General features: G+C 37.5%; 1 protein-coding gene and 1 long non-coding RNA gene across 5 annotated transcripts in view; both read right to left on the reverse strand.

The window, feature by feature from the left end:
* Positions 1-711: 711 nt before the first annotated feature.
* Positions 712-16487, reverse strand: part of COL6A3 (collagen type VI alpha 3 chain) — a 50326-nt gene continuing 34550 nt past the window's right edge. For 3 of the 4 annotated variants that reach the window (XM_053472293.1, XM_053472292.1, XM_053472291.1), the window contains 17 exons: positions 16322-16372; positions 15889-15924; positions 15393-15455; positions 15151-15213; positions 14203-14235; positions 14084-14120; positions 13156-13167; positions 12096-12589; positions 11803-11902; positions 10923-11621; positions 10648-10756; positions 9759-9847; positions 9072-9362; positions 8839-8919; positions 6515-6565; positions 2681-2851; positions 712-1706 (listed from right to left, as the gene is read on the reverse strand). In XM_053472293.1, the coding sequence (XP_053328268.1) occupies positions 1666-1706; positions 2681-2851; positions 6515-6565; positions 8839-8919; positions 9072-9362; positions 9759-9847; positions 10648-10756; positions 10923-11621; positions 11803-11902; positions 12096-12589; positions 13156-13167; positions 14084-14120; positions 14203-14235; positions 15151-15213; positions 15393-15455; positions 15889-15924; positions 16322-16372 (2421 nt within the window). In that variant the 3' untranslated portion in view covers positions 712-1665. Of the gene's footprint in view, positions 1707-2680; positions 2852-6514; positions 6566-7822; positions 7994-8838; positions 8920-9071; positions 9363-9758; positions 9848-10647; positions 10757-10922; positions 11622-11802; positions 11903-12095; positions 12590-13155; positions 13168-14083; positions 14121-14202; positions 14236-15150; positions 15214-15392; positions 15456-15888; positions 15925-16321; positions 16373-16487 lie in introns of all 4 variants that reach the window. The other variant, XM_053472294.1, reaches the window with a different exon arrangement.
* LOC128502455 (uncharacterized) lies at positions 12677-13141 on the reverse strand. Its single transcript, XR_008355118.1, has 2 exons — positions 12816-13141; positions 12677-12780 (listed from the first exon to the last, which is right to left on the reverse strand). It is a non-coding gene; the product is annotated as an uncharacterized LOC128502455 (long non-coding RNA).

Here is a 16487-nt window from a genome sequence, read left to right on the forward strand (position 1 = left end):
AAGCTTAAATCTCAAACAATCCCCAGTAATTAGTTTTAACTTTTTTTTCTGTACAAATGTAATATTTTCAAGTTGTACAACTAGATAAATAAACACCATTATGAAATCTAATGTTTCATTAATGTATTAGAGCAGTATGGATGCTGCCAAGGAGCAGTGATTCACCTCCAGGTTGTAGTGAATTCACATTCCTAAACCATTGGTATATAATTATCTTGTGTCTTTCCTATCAGGGACACAATCAGAGTCACCAGGGGAATGTGCTAACAGTCTTTGGACTTAGTAAATGACCCATATACACAAAAACATTGTAATTTATGTTATGACCTTACTCTTGTCCTCTACAAGTTTGCATCTTCATAGGCTTGATCTTGGATTCATGTGTTGACAGATTTTCCAGTTACCGGTAAGTCAACTCGGACATTGACTTGAACATTTGATCTAGGGGTAACACCTCCTACCACATGATCTTAAAGGGTTAAATGCATTTTTTAATTACTTTCTACAAGCCAACTTGTGAAGATCTGCTATTCTGTACAGTCAGCACCAGGGTAGATGCTATGGTGCTTTCTTAGTACCGTATTACATATACAGGTTAGGTTATGTCAATGCCTAGTAATTTAATCCCCAGTGTGTTTGCTTCATTGAATTTTTTTTGTGTGCAAATACCAAGTTCTTGCAAATCTAAAAAGGAAGAAAGACACAGACATGTAACACCTCTTCAGCCTTTATTCAAACATGTTTTGTAACAACTCCATTTATTTAAAAAAATCATAAAACATATCAGAACATGAATGCCCCCATTACCAATTTTATAGCTTTCCAACCCCAAAGTAGAAAAAATATACCCAAAAGTAGAAAAGTTGCATTCTTCTATATTGGCTTTTGCGGCAGTGCATTGACTGAGCCATAAGGCCACCAAATGCAATTTCTACATTTTAAAAAGTGGTAAAACCTAAAGGGCTTAAACCCTTTTTTGCCAGTGATACCTGCAATCCATAGCTGTGCAGTGCATTGCAAGAGACACTGGCAGGGCAGGTCTTTTTTCCAAGGCACCAGTAGAGCTTAAGGCGAGGACATGTGCATTCACTATGCAATGCTGAGCAGGTGAGAAGGCATGTGAAAGTTAAGTGCTTTATACTATAGGAGATCTCAATATTCTTCTACTTGACTCTTTCACTGCAAGTGGAACTCACAACTTGTAAGTCACCCTGATAGTGAAGAACTTAATATTATTCTGGAGCATGGAGCAGTGAAAGGAGAGGCTGAAACATGAAGCAGTTCAGGGTGGCATCAGGAGTTGTTCAGAAGGGTAAGGTGTTTTTGGATAGGCAGCTGGGGTTGCATGTGTGCCATAAAGAAAGGGTAAAACCTTAAAAGTACTAGCTGCTATGTAAGTGCCAGGTAACCCTTTCATTGTTGCAGAGACTCAACGACCGTTGCTCCACATAGCAACAGGGAGTGGAGCTGCTCTCTCTCCATCAGTGAAAGGGTTTAAGATGCCAGCAGCAGTTGTCACCAAGTCCACAGAAGAATTAGCACCATATTGATAAATCCTGTAAGCCCCTAACCCAGTGGAGGGGGTTAGCTGGCTAGGGTTGACTGTAAGAAGAGGGGCAGTACATGGTGGGCTGTCTCCCCAAGAGAGGTAATTCTGTGATCTCCTTATGTTCCAATAGCAGAGACCACAGCGGGATTCAAAGGCACTGTAAAGAGTAAAAAAAAGAGGGTGATTAAAAGTGAGAGGAGCAGTGCAGTGACTGGTAAATTAAAATTTGATTGAGAGGGAATAATGGATGTGTATGTTTAGAATGTTTAGAAAAGGAAACTGTGATTGGAGCTTTCATTCCTCCACATTGGCTTCTGTTTGGCCTCCATAAATAAAGCCTATTTTCTCATGTATGAATATGTTTAATGAGTCATCTCCTAACAATGATTCAGACTAATTTTATTTTAACTAAAGAATTTGTTATACCCACACAAAAATATAACTGATGAGAATGATGGATGTGATCCTGGTTTTCCAGAGAGGAATATGCAGCCAGTAAAGTCATTACATGGTTTTCAAGCATGGGGCACTGAAGAATGAACTTAAACTAAGATCAACTCTACCCACTGCTTGGTATATTTCAGACACAAGACTACTTGGTAGCCGACCGCTCATGGTCTCATGAAACTAATGGTTTGTGAAAATCATCCTAATTAGTATAATAAAAAAACCTCCTTACTTCCATAATGCTATTGGTTTGAGAGACTGTAAAAAAAACATTTGACTTGTTTGAACTAAACAGTTCAAGATTATAAAAATGAATGTTCCATTTACTCTGATTAAATTAACATTTTTAAATGTACATCAGACATATTATTCCTGTTTAGATATTTTAATCAATGTCAGACTGTAAACCATTTGTATTTTTATAGGGATTCTTAATTCTTGGTTGCTTGCTTGCCCAAAGGAAGGACTTGGCTGCCTCGGCTGCAGAAAACAAGCTGTGTGAGCATTTTTGGCTTCAGGCTACTAAGGAAAACTTAGGTTTATACTAGTAGTAAAAGGTTAAAACAATGATTATATCATAAAAGTCCCTTACATGTGATTGGTACCCCACTACCTATCCTGATGATGTAAACAGACACATTAGATCGCAAGCTTTTATGAGAATATGTTGGTGGAAGCTCTTACCTGGGATACAGGTCTTTTCACATTCTTTCTGTGTGTTGAACCGGTTAGCGTTGCCTCCACAGCCACCATACCAGAACCTGGTGCAGCTCTTGGTTTCTTTGTCATAGTGCCACTTCAGTTCAAATTTCCTGCAGGTTCCCTCCTCTTTCTGCAAATTACAGATCTCTAAACCTATAAGCAATATAAAACCACACTCAATAAAAATACAAATTCATATTTTTTTTGGGCATTAGACATTGTACAAAGCTTTACCGACGGAACCTCTATTCTTAATTATCAAAGCCATGGAGTTTCAGATATGTATCCCCTTCATTTATAGATAAAGTACAAATAATTTATAGACTACAAGTTTTTTTTCCCCATCAAATAAATAAAGGATCAGGTATTTAAATTGCAAATGACCTAATCTATTCACTCTAGTTTACAACACATGAAAATCTAACAATCGATAACTTGTTTATTCACTTTCAAAAAGCTCTGACCTAGGAAAAGCTAGGAGATGATTTTTTTTTCTTTTTAAAAAGACCAAAAAACCCCATAGAAAATAGCACCGCCGGGCTCCGCAGCCAAAACGTCCGACATTTACAAGAAGTACACTATTAATATGCTTGGTAACTCTGTGCCTAATGCATAATCTCAATTAGATTACCACTTGGCTCTGTTATTCCCATCAATTTGATTACTGAAACCAAATACGTTCCACTTTGTCATAAATCCTTGAAATTGTGACTGCTATGGACACTCCCCAAAGGTGATTTGATCCAAAATTTGCCTTCACCATAAAGAAAGAAATTCCATCTCAAGTCTAAATCTGATACAGCGAGGCCTGGTTTTAATCTAGTTTTGGCTCGTTATGTAAATGTTTTATCTCTTAGGCAATAAAAATATACTTTTGGCATCTGAATGCCTGACCGGCAGATGACGCATAGTTTTGGAATACCGATGCACGCATTTCCGGTGTTTAAGGTGTTAGCTGTTACTGTGCCAAGGTACTTTCTCCATACGTGGCCAGTAACATATGTGAATGAAGACGTGTAAGTAATAACATATTCTGCGTAATGCCTTGGCTCTCTATATAAAAAGACTCCAGAGTACATTGAGGTATATGGATTTATATATATGTATCTTAAGTTACAGGGTACTGGGAGGGATTTATTCTTCATTATAAAAGATGCAACCATTATTTATATGGATGATCTGTATTGTGTGTATACCGAGGGCTATATGCTATAAAATACACATATGTATGAATACATATTCATACACGTAGCCGTTATAGATGAGAAAACATGCTTAGGATGTTCCTGGTCCAATTTCAAGATTGTTCAAGCATCATTTTATAGTTTACATCCATGATGGAAAGATGATGTCATAGGTGGGATTGTTCTTACAGTATATATTGCTTTAAACTGAATGAGAACCCTGACATATGCTTCTGGCTTTCATAGACTCTTATAATACGTAGATATGGCTTAATGGCTCTTTATGCGATGGGACCAGGTAATTTGTAGAAAATATATATAATTCCAGATCAAATAACTCATCTTTAAATGAAGGGGCATAGCTGTATAAAAAGATCTTAACACCAGAATGTTTATTTATGTGCCAGCACTGGTTCTGTCCACCCATAGACCAGATATCCCATATCGCTAGTGTATTCAACTACTTCCAAGGGGAAAGTAGAGATTGCTGTACAACTGCACTTTGTCCAAAACCATATTTAATCTGTAAAATATATGGTGCTAGCCTTTTCATTGATGCATTTGAACTCATATCCTTGTTATGGTGTTTATACTATGTCATATCACACACCTTCCTGGCTTGTGTTATAATATTTACTAACCCATACAAAAAGTTAGGTAAATAAGGTTGTTGGGAGAAGGAGATTTTTCATTAAAAAGTACGTATGTCAGTGAGCTGAAACATTATTTATTGATAAGCACCATCATTTCCCACAGAGCTGTGGAATGGGGACATTTAAAATAAATAAGCCATTATGGTTTCTCTTGCAATTAAGGCAGAGTTGGTCCAGCAAAATATATTTCTAAAATACGCTGACTTCTTGAATGTCTTCTCATTGATCAAACCAACACTTTTTGCAGGAGAAACTAACTGTGCTTGAAATGGTTCTTCTCGTCTTCACTTACAATTGTGTGGTTTAGAAAATAAAACCATCCAATTATTTTTACAAATGTTTCTTATCATACAAATAGGTCTCACTGATTTCCATGATCTGTCGTTTAATACATGTCTGAAGGTTATCTTGGTTTGTTAACCTATGCCAAGAATTTACAATAAAGAGCCAAGTGAATACATGAAAAACAGTTATTGACTAAGAATATACTGGTGCCAACAATTGTGTGTTCTACCAAAGAAATTTATATTTCACTTAGTTTACAACATCAAAGGAATCAAGGGTTTTCTTGAGATAATATTGTATCTCGATTATATATATCATTTTGGATCATGGAGCTTTGGAAGGTGCCAGGTAGCTATAATTTACCACTATATTACTCCAATGTAAAAACAAACCTTTATATGATCACTTTTTATGGAACTCCTAAATAGCATTTAAATGTCATTTTTCATTCTTTTACATCTACCAGGCCAAATATATAGATTCAGCTGTATTATAAATGTCTCCGGGTAGCGGAGTCTGGACCTTCCATAAACAAAATGTCTTCATACCAGATGAGCAAAATCTTTAAATAAGCCTGAAAAGTTAACACAACCTTAGAACCTTAGAATTATTGTTTCATTTCATGTATGTGATCCTGTTTAGCGACTAATACCTAGTGTTAATAAAATGTCCTGCCTCTCTTTAAGCAATGAAAATGTCTGAGATCTGAGAAGCCTTCTCTCTCGAAGCTTTTACAAATGGCGCAAGTATTATACATCACATGTGCTTTAATTTATTATCGTTTTTGTTCTTTTTTTTTTTTTTATTGAGTTTGCATCTGTTTGGGACCAGCTTACATGACCAAAACTGAAAACAGATCCATGAATCATTTTAATGAAATATTTGCGAAAACAAGCTACAGATTTTTTTCACATATGTGTTTTGTATTTACTGAAACAATTCCTTGGGAATACTCTGCTGGGACAGAAACAAAGGAAGTCTCCCCCACTTCCAAAAAAAAAAGAAAAAAATGGAAAGCAGATTTTGCATTAACTCTTTCCCAGCTTTGGGACCATGAAGAGGTCTTGGAGGATTTTTGGGAATTGTGCGCGCAGTCCTAAGTTGCGCACACTTCAGAATTTCAGTAACACGCTTGACGATCAACAGCTTCCTCTTTGTTAAGACATATGATCACAACTGTTTACCACTAACACTGCAGATAGATCAGAGACCTTTCCTACAAGAGTTACTTGATGCGTATGTCTTCCAAAAAATTACTGTAATCAACTATGCCAGCCAACTACTGGATACCAACTCCATGAAACTGCCAAACTGCCTAGCATATTGAGTCTCTGCTTATGTGGAAATAAACTTTCTTTCTTTAATATTGTGGATTATTTAAGGTACTGTTTATAAATGATGGAAGAAACCTAAAATCACATAGTTGCTAACATCTCAACCTTGGAAGTAGAACAATTGGTATTGTGACTATACACAGGAGTAGTCTGGTGACCTGAGTATCCGGATATAGAAACATTAAGGGTTTAAGTCGGTAACTGATGGTTCTTTACCCAGATCCATCAATGTGTTGATTTTTAAATCTTTTTTTTTTAAAGTCCGTTTCATAAAAGGACGATCTTTGGGTAGTGGATGCCTCCTGTCTCTGGGTAGTTTGGAAGTCTTTGCCCTCCTTGATGAGCGTCTGAAGTAATTACCTGGCAGTTGTTTCTCTTCTGAAGCTGGTGTCCGAACAGTTTTCTGGATCACTGTCGAGGAAAATAAATGTATTCAATTAGTAATTAGTGCATGGTAAAGTCAGAATGATTTAAAGACTGGAAAATAATGGTTAAAAAAAAAAAAAGGGAAATATGTCACAATATTTAAGGTTTATATTTAGGTGATTGAACTAAACCCCAGGCACCAACTGATCTAGAAGAAATGAAAAAAAATGGTTAGTAAAAGAATAAGAAAATTCAAGAAAAATAATGCAGCTGGCTTGGAACAAAAACTGAAATGTAATCTCTGTTGACTCGTTATTCAGAATATTCATATGTTCTGTACCAAAATGTACTAAACTAGTGAACAATATATATATATGTATGTATATATATACAGTATTATATATATGTATATATACATACATACAAACATTGGGGCCTAACGTTAACTAGGAACATAGGTAGAAGTGACATAGTTGTTGTAATATGTGAGGCACTAGTTGAATGGTAAATAATGAAGATTAAGAAAACAAAAGCTTAAGAGACGGGTTTAAAGCCAAACGGTGGGAGGTGAAATGAGGAAGAAAGGGGTGCTAAAAGCATGTGTGGCAGCCATGTTTCTGTTCGGCTTGTTTCACACATTAAACTGACACACAATCAGGCCATATTCTTGAAAGAAAAGGTGGCACATTGTGTTTATCATTATAAAAACCCCATAGAATCCTCCACAATGTTTTAATTTGAAAAAATATCAATCTTCCCAATATTTATATAATTACAAATGGTTTTATTGTTGAAATTATGCATGTACATAGGACACCGAGTAAATGATGATGTTAGCGACATGGATGGGTAGCGTCTCCTAGGTGTATCTAAGACAGCTTTCTTCCCAGTGTCTGTGTAATGTTATCTAACACAACTCTAAGAGTGTAACATGGCGTAGAAAATAAGTTAGCTTAAGATATATTAATGTACCCAGATTCAATATAATAACTGACAGGCTGGTTTAAATGAATATAACTATGTATATACATCTGAAAAGGGATAGAGATGGAAATGTGTGGAAATTCAGGAAATAATCAGCATTTATAAGCTGATGATGTGGCCGGGACATGACAACTATGATCTCTGGTTTACAGAAGGTTTAAAAAGAACCCTGAAATAAAATGTTATTATTGTGGTCCTTGGTGGCTGCAAATTGGTGCCAGCTGAGAAGTAAGAAATGTGTTTGGTTAAGAATGAAAAAGTGCAATTTACGAGTAAGGAAAAAAAGTATTAGGATTTATCCAAACAGATGATACTTACATATCTTTCGACACTTGCTGAGACACTCAGCTTCTGTGTCAAATTTATTGGCATTGCCATTGCACCCACCATACCAAAACTGAGTGCAAATCTTGTTTGTCTTGTCAAAGAACCATTTAACCTCAACATCTTTGCACTGGGAGCCCATGTCCAGATCTAGCCCACAAGGATCTGTTAAAGCGGAATTTCAGAGAGTGTGCAGATGGTTAAAAGTAGCAGTTAAAGAGAAGCAGAAGCAGGCTGCTTGTAGGTTGGGGGGGCTGGACTCATTACCCCCCTGCTGCTGGAAAGAAAGCAATGCCATACCTGAGATGTAGGTTTGTAAAGTGCTGCCCCTGAGATGTTACAAAATATTAACCCTTTAGTAAGCAACATACAGTGAATGTGGAAGAACCAACCACTGCAACAACCAATACACCCTTGGAGACACAGGTTCCTGCTTGGGTCTGGAAGGGCACCACAAGGACATTCCAGCTGCTTAAGCCTGGTTCTTGTGCCCTCACCCCCAGAAGCACCGTGCCATACTATAGAAGAATAGCTGAGCATAGAAGAATAGTACGACACTCTAGACTTATTTGCTAAATGCAAGATCATTACTTTGACATATGGAATTTTCAGCCCTGCTAAAATATTGTAATGCAGTATTATTGATAGAGCTATGAGATGTATTGCTCAAAAACATTAATGCATTAATGTAAGTCTAGAAGAAGGAAGATGCACTAAGCTCCCAACTGGAGTTAAGATGTACTGTTTAAAGTGTGAAGGGAATGGCTCCTAATGTTGAGACCCCTTACCTATCTTTAAGTCATAAAGGTAATAAGATTCATATTAACATGAAATTATAGAACCTATTAGAATGTGTATAGTCAAAATGGTTTCATATTGTTTGTAAGTCTGAAGCCAGACCTTGTACTCATTAAAACTACAGTAGAATAAAATATTTTGTTTCCAAGTCAATGTTACTATCTGTGAAAATCAGTCATCTTTCTTTTAAAACCTAGACTATTTGTTCTCACCTATTTCGGGGCTGTCCAGTGGGTCTGTACTCCCAGCTAGGTGAGTATTATCTACAGCTACTGGCTTGGGTGGAGGATTACCTGCAGGATAGACAAAATAAGTAATGAAACCTCATCACAGTTAATTGGTGGCACAGTCTTGTTGTGTCTGAGTAATATTATTTGCATGTTGTGTTTAATTATTTATTCTACTGGATTCAATTATTAGACCCTGAAGATGCGGTGATACTTACTGGTTTTGAATGTTGCTTGGTAGATGACCATCCCAAGAGTCTGGTGGTGCCCACTTATGGTGACCTGGTACTGCTCTCCACTTTTTAGCCCTCCGATGATCCTATCAGTGCCTGTGACATTCTGCTTTAGGACTAGGGCTTGATTACTCAAAGATGTCACACTTAGATCATAGAGGTGAGGTTGATTGGGATCTGAGCTGGCCCAGCTCAAATGTACACTGTTCTCTGTCACATCCAACACCTGGAGCTCAGTCCTTGACGTTCCTGTATCTTGTGTTGATAAAGTAATATCTTTAGGAAGAAGTGAAATGTTACATTCAACACAGCACCTTTCAATGTCATTGCATTTTGCTTACAGGCATAAAAGGTCCAATGTGACTTGGTTGCCTGAGTTCTAAAAAAATGTAAACCGTTGGCTGACTTAAATGTTGAAAGCATAATATTTAAGCTGTATTTTAATGTTAAAAGACATCTAAAAATACCCTAAATTATAAGGTGATAGAGTACTGTTTTGTAAAGAATCAATATCAGTTGCAGATCACATATTTCTGAACACCCACTTACACTCCTTTGAAAATAAAATTTGTTTTGAATCTGGGGATATTTCTGGTCTGCAAAGCTGGATTATTTTCATGACTATGCATTACCTGACAACAAAGAGAGGAAGGTTGTTATATGTAGAGTTACCTGCCGGTGCTTCTGTGGTTGTACGTACTGTCAGAACCTCGGGCCTTTGACTGGACATCATCTCATCTGGTACTACAGCTGTGAGTGTTCTGAAGTAGAAACATAATAGTGAATGCACATATATTATGACAATTTGGCAACAGTTTGGAATTTTTAAAATGTTTTTGGTTCATTAAGGGGATTTCTCTCAATGTCATCAACTTCTCACAAATATATAGCTAAAAATTACACAATTTAAATAAACATTATTTAAATAAAGTCTCAGTTCAGACCACCTGTGCTAAAGCATAAAGATTCAGGAAATTTAGTTTAGTACCAAACAGCTTTTGAATTTGTTGGACCTTTTCCCAGGTTAGTGCTTGGTATCACCCCATGACCTATCTTCTTCTTATTTATATAATTTTATATTCAATAAAGGGAAGGAGTCTGGAGGAGCATTTAAACCCCTTATATCCCTATACAAGAAACTTTTAGCTGATTGTGCATAATGCATATACAATGTGGGTATTGAAAGACCAGTTCAGCCCTTCTTTTGCTTGAGAAACCCACTGGGGGTTGCCCTTCAAAATATATAGTGATATTTGGGAGCTAAACTTTTCCAATCCTACAAAAATATTTTTTAGTAAAAGACTGAGCAGCCAAATGTCACATCTAAAGGGCAATATGTGTGAGGATCCAAACGCAAGGGAAACTATAATCGTACAGTTTAATGCCTTTTTATTTAGATAAACCATTAAGTCTACCAAATAAATGAAGGTAAATAATAAATGTAGGCTTTATTAGGAAAAAAAACTGTTGCGTATAATACCATAAATTACTAGTTTGCTTTCTGTATGCATGCTACTACAGAACATGTTTCATAACACATAATATAAATGCTTGAACTCACAGATCTCCGAGACTCTCATTCTGTTGGACTGAGGTCTTCACTGGCTGGTCATTCTGGAACCAATCACATTGCTTCTGGATTTCGGGAGAGAGATGGAATGCATTCTCACCTATGAATCAATAAAATAAAAAAACACCATGGAGTAATCTGTTAAAGTTATAATAGATTATGAACGTAGTAACATGATGATGTCCCTAATATAATTTTGATGGAACACATTAGAGCATTCTTCTTAAAACAGCTGAATGATGGAAGTATTCTTTCCCAATACTTACTGCTAATGAATCCTGGTAGCTGTATACCAAATCTCAGCAGTGTCTCTTCATGCAGCTCAGATGGTTTGTCTGCCTTCTTGGAGAAAACATCATGAGGTTCACTGGCCAAAGTGTACAACTGACCAGCATTTACCTTCTTCCCCACGCTTAGAATAACAAAGAAGTAGCCTTTACATTTGGCTTCAACGACTGTTTGATGTAGCTGCTTAAGTTCGTCAGCTTTTATTTCTCCAGTTAGGATGAGGAATATGACCTTCATGGCTCTTGGGTTAGGAGCAATGTCTAACACATTTTCTACTACATATCTGATGGCACTGTTCAGTGCTCGTGTTCCATAAAGCTGGGTCATCTTACTTTGGATAAAGGTCTGCATTTGCTCTTTGGAGGTGTATTCAGTTAGCCCAACATCTACTTGCACAGGTGGGATGGTTTTGTTACTCAGGTACTCATATGGTGCATGCTGGAACACAGAGACTCTGGCATGGTGCAGTGAAGATTTGGGATCAGAGCTAAGTTCAAACTGACCAACAACATAGGCTACAAACTTCTTCATCTCTGCAAATTGAGCTGGTGTGGTGGACTCAGAGCTGTCAAGCAGGAAGGCCAGGTCCACATCAACATCAGTGGCAGCTGAACGTCTCAGACGTAAGTCTCCTCTAGGAGGACTAACGCCACATGAGCTATCAGGCTCACATACATCTATGAAAAGAAGATTGAACACAAGAGTTTTTTTTCTACCAACTTGAAGAGACTAAGAAAAGTAACAAGCTAAGGGCAAGTAACAGTAAGTTGTGCAGTTTTTAACCTTCTCAGTCAGTAGTATCAGAAACGCTAAGATTAAATAGTCTGTTTTAAATAGTGTTTAAAAAATAGCACTTACCCAGACAGACATGGCATGCCAAAACTCTGCGAATGGTTGCATTAAACTGAGCTGCACCAGCACTGAGCACTATGGCCTGGCCCACAACAGTGTTATTGACCTAAGGGGTACAGAAACACAATCAGTCACAAACCTTATTTCTTACTTCGCCTTGCAGTGACAGCACAATTATAAAGCCAAGTATCCATTTCTCTTTTGTACATATCTACTTATATATAAGAACCAATCTATTAAGTTAGTCCAACATTCTTCCATGAGTAGTGTCTGAAATGTAAATTCATCGCTGAACTTACCTGCAGGGCATTTGTCAACGGCCTATCTTCTCTATTGGTAAGGAAGACAGATGAAACCCCAGCGTCATACAGTTTCAGTACAGCTTCATTAAGTTGCGGAGATGCTCTTGTGGGTCCATTACTGAAGAACACTGCAACCTTTCTAATCAGGAACCCTCCACGTGCCCTTTTAAATGTATTCCGTGCCACAAAAGACATGACATTCTCCAGGTTGCGCTGCTTGGTTGTTTGCGTGATCTGCATGTTACGGATTCTCTCAAGAAGTGCAGGCTTCCTCAGAGCATCTGAGAAGCGGATTTCAGTTATGACATCAGAGTTGTAGGTTAGCATTGCAACACGGGCCCCTCTAGGACAGTTGCTATTTGTAATGGATAGCTGGTCTATAACCCTCTGCATTAACTGCTTCATATTGTTGAATTGGTTGCGGTTTACATCAGAAGATATGTCCACAGCAAATACAAGGTCAGTGGGGAAAACAGGGCACTCCTTGGGACCTGTGGAGAAATTAAAAATGTTACTATATGTGTCTGGACACTTCCCAAAGAGATCGTCTTTCTGTAGCTATGTGTACACATTTAACGTTTTTAAGAGGCAAGCCCAGAAAGTCTAAAAAATAGCATCTCCCCAACTGGTCTGCTGGCTTCCATATAACAACAAGACTATTAATTATCAGAAAACCTGGTAGCTTTCTTACTATTATAACTAAGGTATTAAACACACCTTGAAACCCTTTTTATCAGATCTGTAGGATTTCTTGTTAGTGCTCAGCTTGCAAAGTCCAGTGCTAACATTATGGGCTACTTTCAGCTTGAATCTGAACTTGGTTGTGATACAATCCTACTGTATTTCTAAACCAAGTTCCATTGCAATGAATTAATACATCAGAAACATTTTATGCAGGGAACTGGTGAAGTGGGAACCAAGCATTGGTAGAAGATTTACCATGATGAATTGAGAAAGGTCTAAAAGTTTCTCCAGGTGCCCTTAAACATTGCACTTTAAGCAAATGGTGCTTGGTTTTAGCTTTATGGCTACAATGGAGGTGTTTGAATTCACTTACCATAACAGCAAGCTGTAAGGAGAAAGCAGGAGAGAATGTGTTAGTCATGACGAATTAAAACATAGATTTGTGAAACATCTGTTTTTTAAGCACCAAATACTATTGCTTTTGACATGTCTGAATACTTTGCGTGAACTGGGGATGAAGTAAGTTAATCATAAATACTGTCAGGCATAGTTGGAACTTTGGATTTCTTTAGCAATATATTTTATCTCTTAATATTTTTCTCTCTATTTTATTTTTTCTATAGGAAGACATTTTTCTGTGATTACTGTACATTGCATACAAATCAATAAATCTCATTTGTAGTGGCTGCAGAACAGGTGACACGTCAGGTACATTCTATGTTGTGAACTCAGACCATCAAATAAGGATCTAATAGAATTTTATTTTATAGACATATATGTTTGGCATATTTCAAGCATTTGGTGGGACAGTCTATCCTTGGGACCTTCAATTCAACCATCTGTCTTTTCTGCTTTTGTGACCTCCCATTAACCGTATATGTTTATAAATGCATGTGTGCAGGCAAAATACTTGTTACCAATGAACATTTTTGAATAGGTCGTGAAGTTACATATATATCTAAACAAAGTCCTACCTACTAGACATGATTCCGGCCACAGCCACTGAAATGCTTGGAAGTTTGCAAAGCTGGACCGCATATGAAAACAAGGTGGCTGTCTAAAGTGATGCCATGGTAAAGGACCTACATGAAGTTCTTTCCTATCTGGGCAAGCAACTACATGCAGTGTGTGTGTGTGTAAATATATATGAACTAGGGAGGTGGAAACCCTACATTGGGGCCTGGAGGTGTACATCTTAGACGCATACCCATGTATTTGATATGAGTATTGGATACTTTATTGAAATAAAAACCCTGCAAACCAGTAGTACTTGGGTTTAAGAGAAAGCTAAAGGTACTTACGGCATTTATCTTTTATATTCTTCACCAAGGCACATTGCTGAAGCAAAAATGAAGGCGTGTGAGAAATTGTCAGAGATGATGATACACAGAAATAAAATAAAGTAGGTTCTCATACTTACATCCCTGGAGCCTCCTCGCTCTCCCTTCAGTCCCTAAAATAATAACACATTTTCTTTCGGTTAGCAAATGTCTCTTTTTACATCATAGTTTCATGGACACATGCTCGTTTGAAATGATGAGCTTAAAGGCCCTCTTACCATGAGTTGCCTTATCCCAAAAATAAGATATTTTTTTGCAATTTGTTAAATATTGACAATATGTGCTCATAAAACAAATGCATAACTTGAAACCAGGGACAGTTCCTTCTAAATTCCAGTTTAGAGAGGCACTGAAAGAAAAAACTATAACTTGCTCCTCAATACTATTGGGACATCCAGTGTGAACTCAAGCATGAAGGAACGATCGCAGGCCAGCATAAACACCCACCTGTATCAGTGGGCCCCCCAGAGATAGGTTGGCTTGTGCTTCACCTGCACCATGGTCAGTTTACCTACGTCATTTGTACAGCACAATACCAAGCATATTAGCTTTGCCCATTACTGACACTGTAAATGAACCCAGTCATAAAGGTGAATGCAGGTAACCGCTGTCATTGGCAGGCATCTAACATGCCAGTGGCTGAAAGGTGTTTCTGTTCCCTGGCAGATTTGGTGCACTGATCAGGTAATTATCAGGCTGTGCCTTTACTGTATTTAAAAAAAAATACCAAACAAATATTGTAATATATCTTTTGCTTGGAAGGAAGAGTGTGGGAGGGGGATGGTATTACCAACTGGATACAGTGATGCTGGAGTGAAAAAGCACTAATGAAGTACCTTAACCCCTTAATGACAAAGCCCGTACATGTACGGGCTCAAAATGCATTTTTTTCAATGGGTTAAGGGACCGCCCATTGTCCTTAAGGGGTTAAACATCTTTCAATGCTCGTAATTACCGGTACACGCCAAGAAAAATAAAAAGAGACCTGTTCATGAAACGCTGCCACCTCTATAAGCAAGGTAACTTACCACTGGCCCGGGATAGCCTTGGTCTCCTTTTACTCCGAGTATACCAGGATCACCCGCGTTGCCCTAATGTAAAACAAATGACAGTTCGGACGTTACACAATCCTGCATGGAGATGCCTGAAATGATCACTAGCAACAATGCCATGCATGGTAATCACCAATTTCACCAATACAGTTGTTAGGCAAAATCAAACCCTGTACAGCGTAGATGGTTCTCATATTGCTTCGTGACGTATCACTTACCCTACGGCCTCTGTTTCCTTTAGGTCCTTGCTCTCCATTTGTTCCTCTGTCGCCAGGATCTCCCTGTAATTGCAATGCTGTTAATGCGTGGAAATTTATTGTATTTGTTATCTCTCTCTCTCTCTATATATATATATCATCTATTCATGTTATTATGTGCTGAAGGATTTAGTGATTTGTTCAAAGGGCAATTAAACAAATGGCAGACACTGGGCCTTTATTTATATCGTCATGGTGGTCAATTTAGACAAGTTTCACTGAAAATCCTTCCCACCCAAGTAGAGGGTTCAAATGTTAGCAATATCTACAAAACATAGATCCAAACAAGTAGAACCCAAACTATCCTTAATCCCTTTGAGTAAATACCCAGCTAAATATTTGAACTAGCTCAAAAAAGTAGTACAATATCAATAATTGTACTAGTAACTTTTTTAAGTTAAGTTTAGAGTGGCAAAAACTTTTTAAGTTCATTATTTTTTCATTTACTAAATATTACCTTTGATCCTGGGTATCCTGGGAATCCAGTCTCTCCCTAGAAAAGAACACAATTGAAAGTGCAGTGTGAATCCTTTTCATAGTGGATGGCATTGATATGATACGGATATATTAATTTTATAGTATACTTTTACCCGGCCATGCACTAATTGCAATCTGTATTATTTATTTTTACTAAAAATCAATTTACCTAACATTAAAAAAATGTTATGCTAAAGATGCTTGTTGGTAGGAAAAATCAGTCAGCTAACACTTAGCACTATAGCATGAATGTACAAGCAATAAGGTTCATGGGAATCTTTAATGGCCAGAGAGGGCTACACATAGACCTCAGACAGTCTGCTAGGCTCTTGGGAGATAACACGAAGTGGATAGTTGTATGTGGTTTGTAGAGCACAGGTCTTCCAGATACAGTAGGACACATCTCTACTTACTTTTCTGCCCTTAAGTCCTGGTTTTCCAACTCCATCCCGCCCATCGTCCCCCTTTAAACATAAAGACACACATTACAAAGCTGGTAATTTATATTTTAGCACATTATGGTATGTTTAAAAAAGCTTGTTGTCCCGTGATCAGATTGTTTTCCATTTTCTGGAAGCA

Source organism: Spea bombifrons, chromosome 7 (genome assembly GCF_027358695.1).
Source record: "Spea bombifrons isolate aSpeBom1 chromosome 7, aSpeBom1.2.pri, whole genome shotgun sequence".
Classification (NCBI taxonomy): domain Eukaryota; kingdom Metazoa; phylum Chordata; class Amphibia; order Anura; family Pelobatidae; genus Spea; species Spea bombifrons.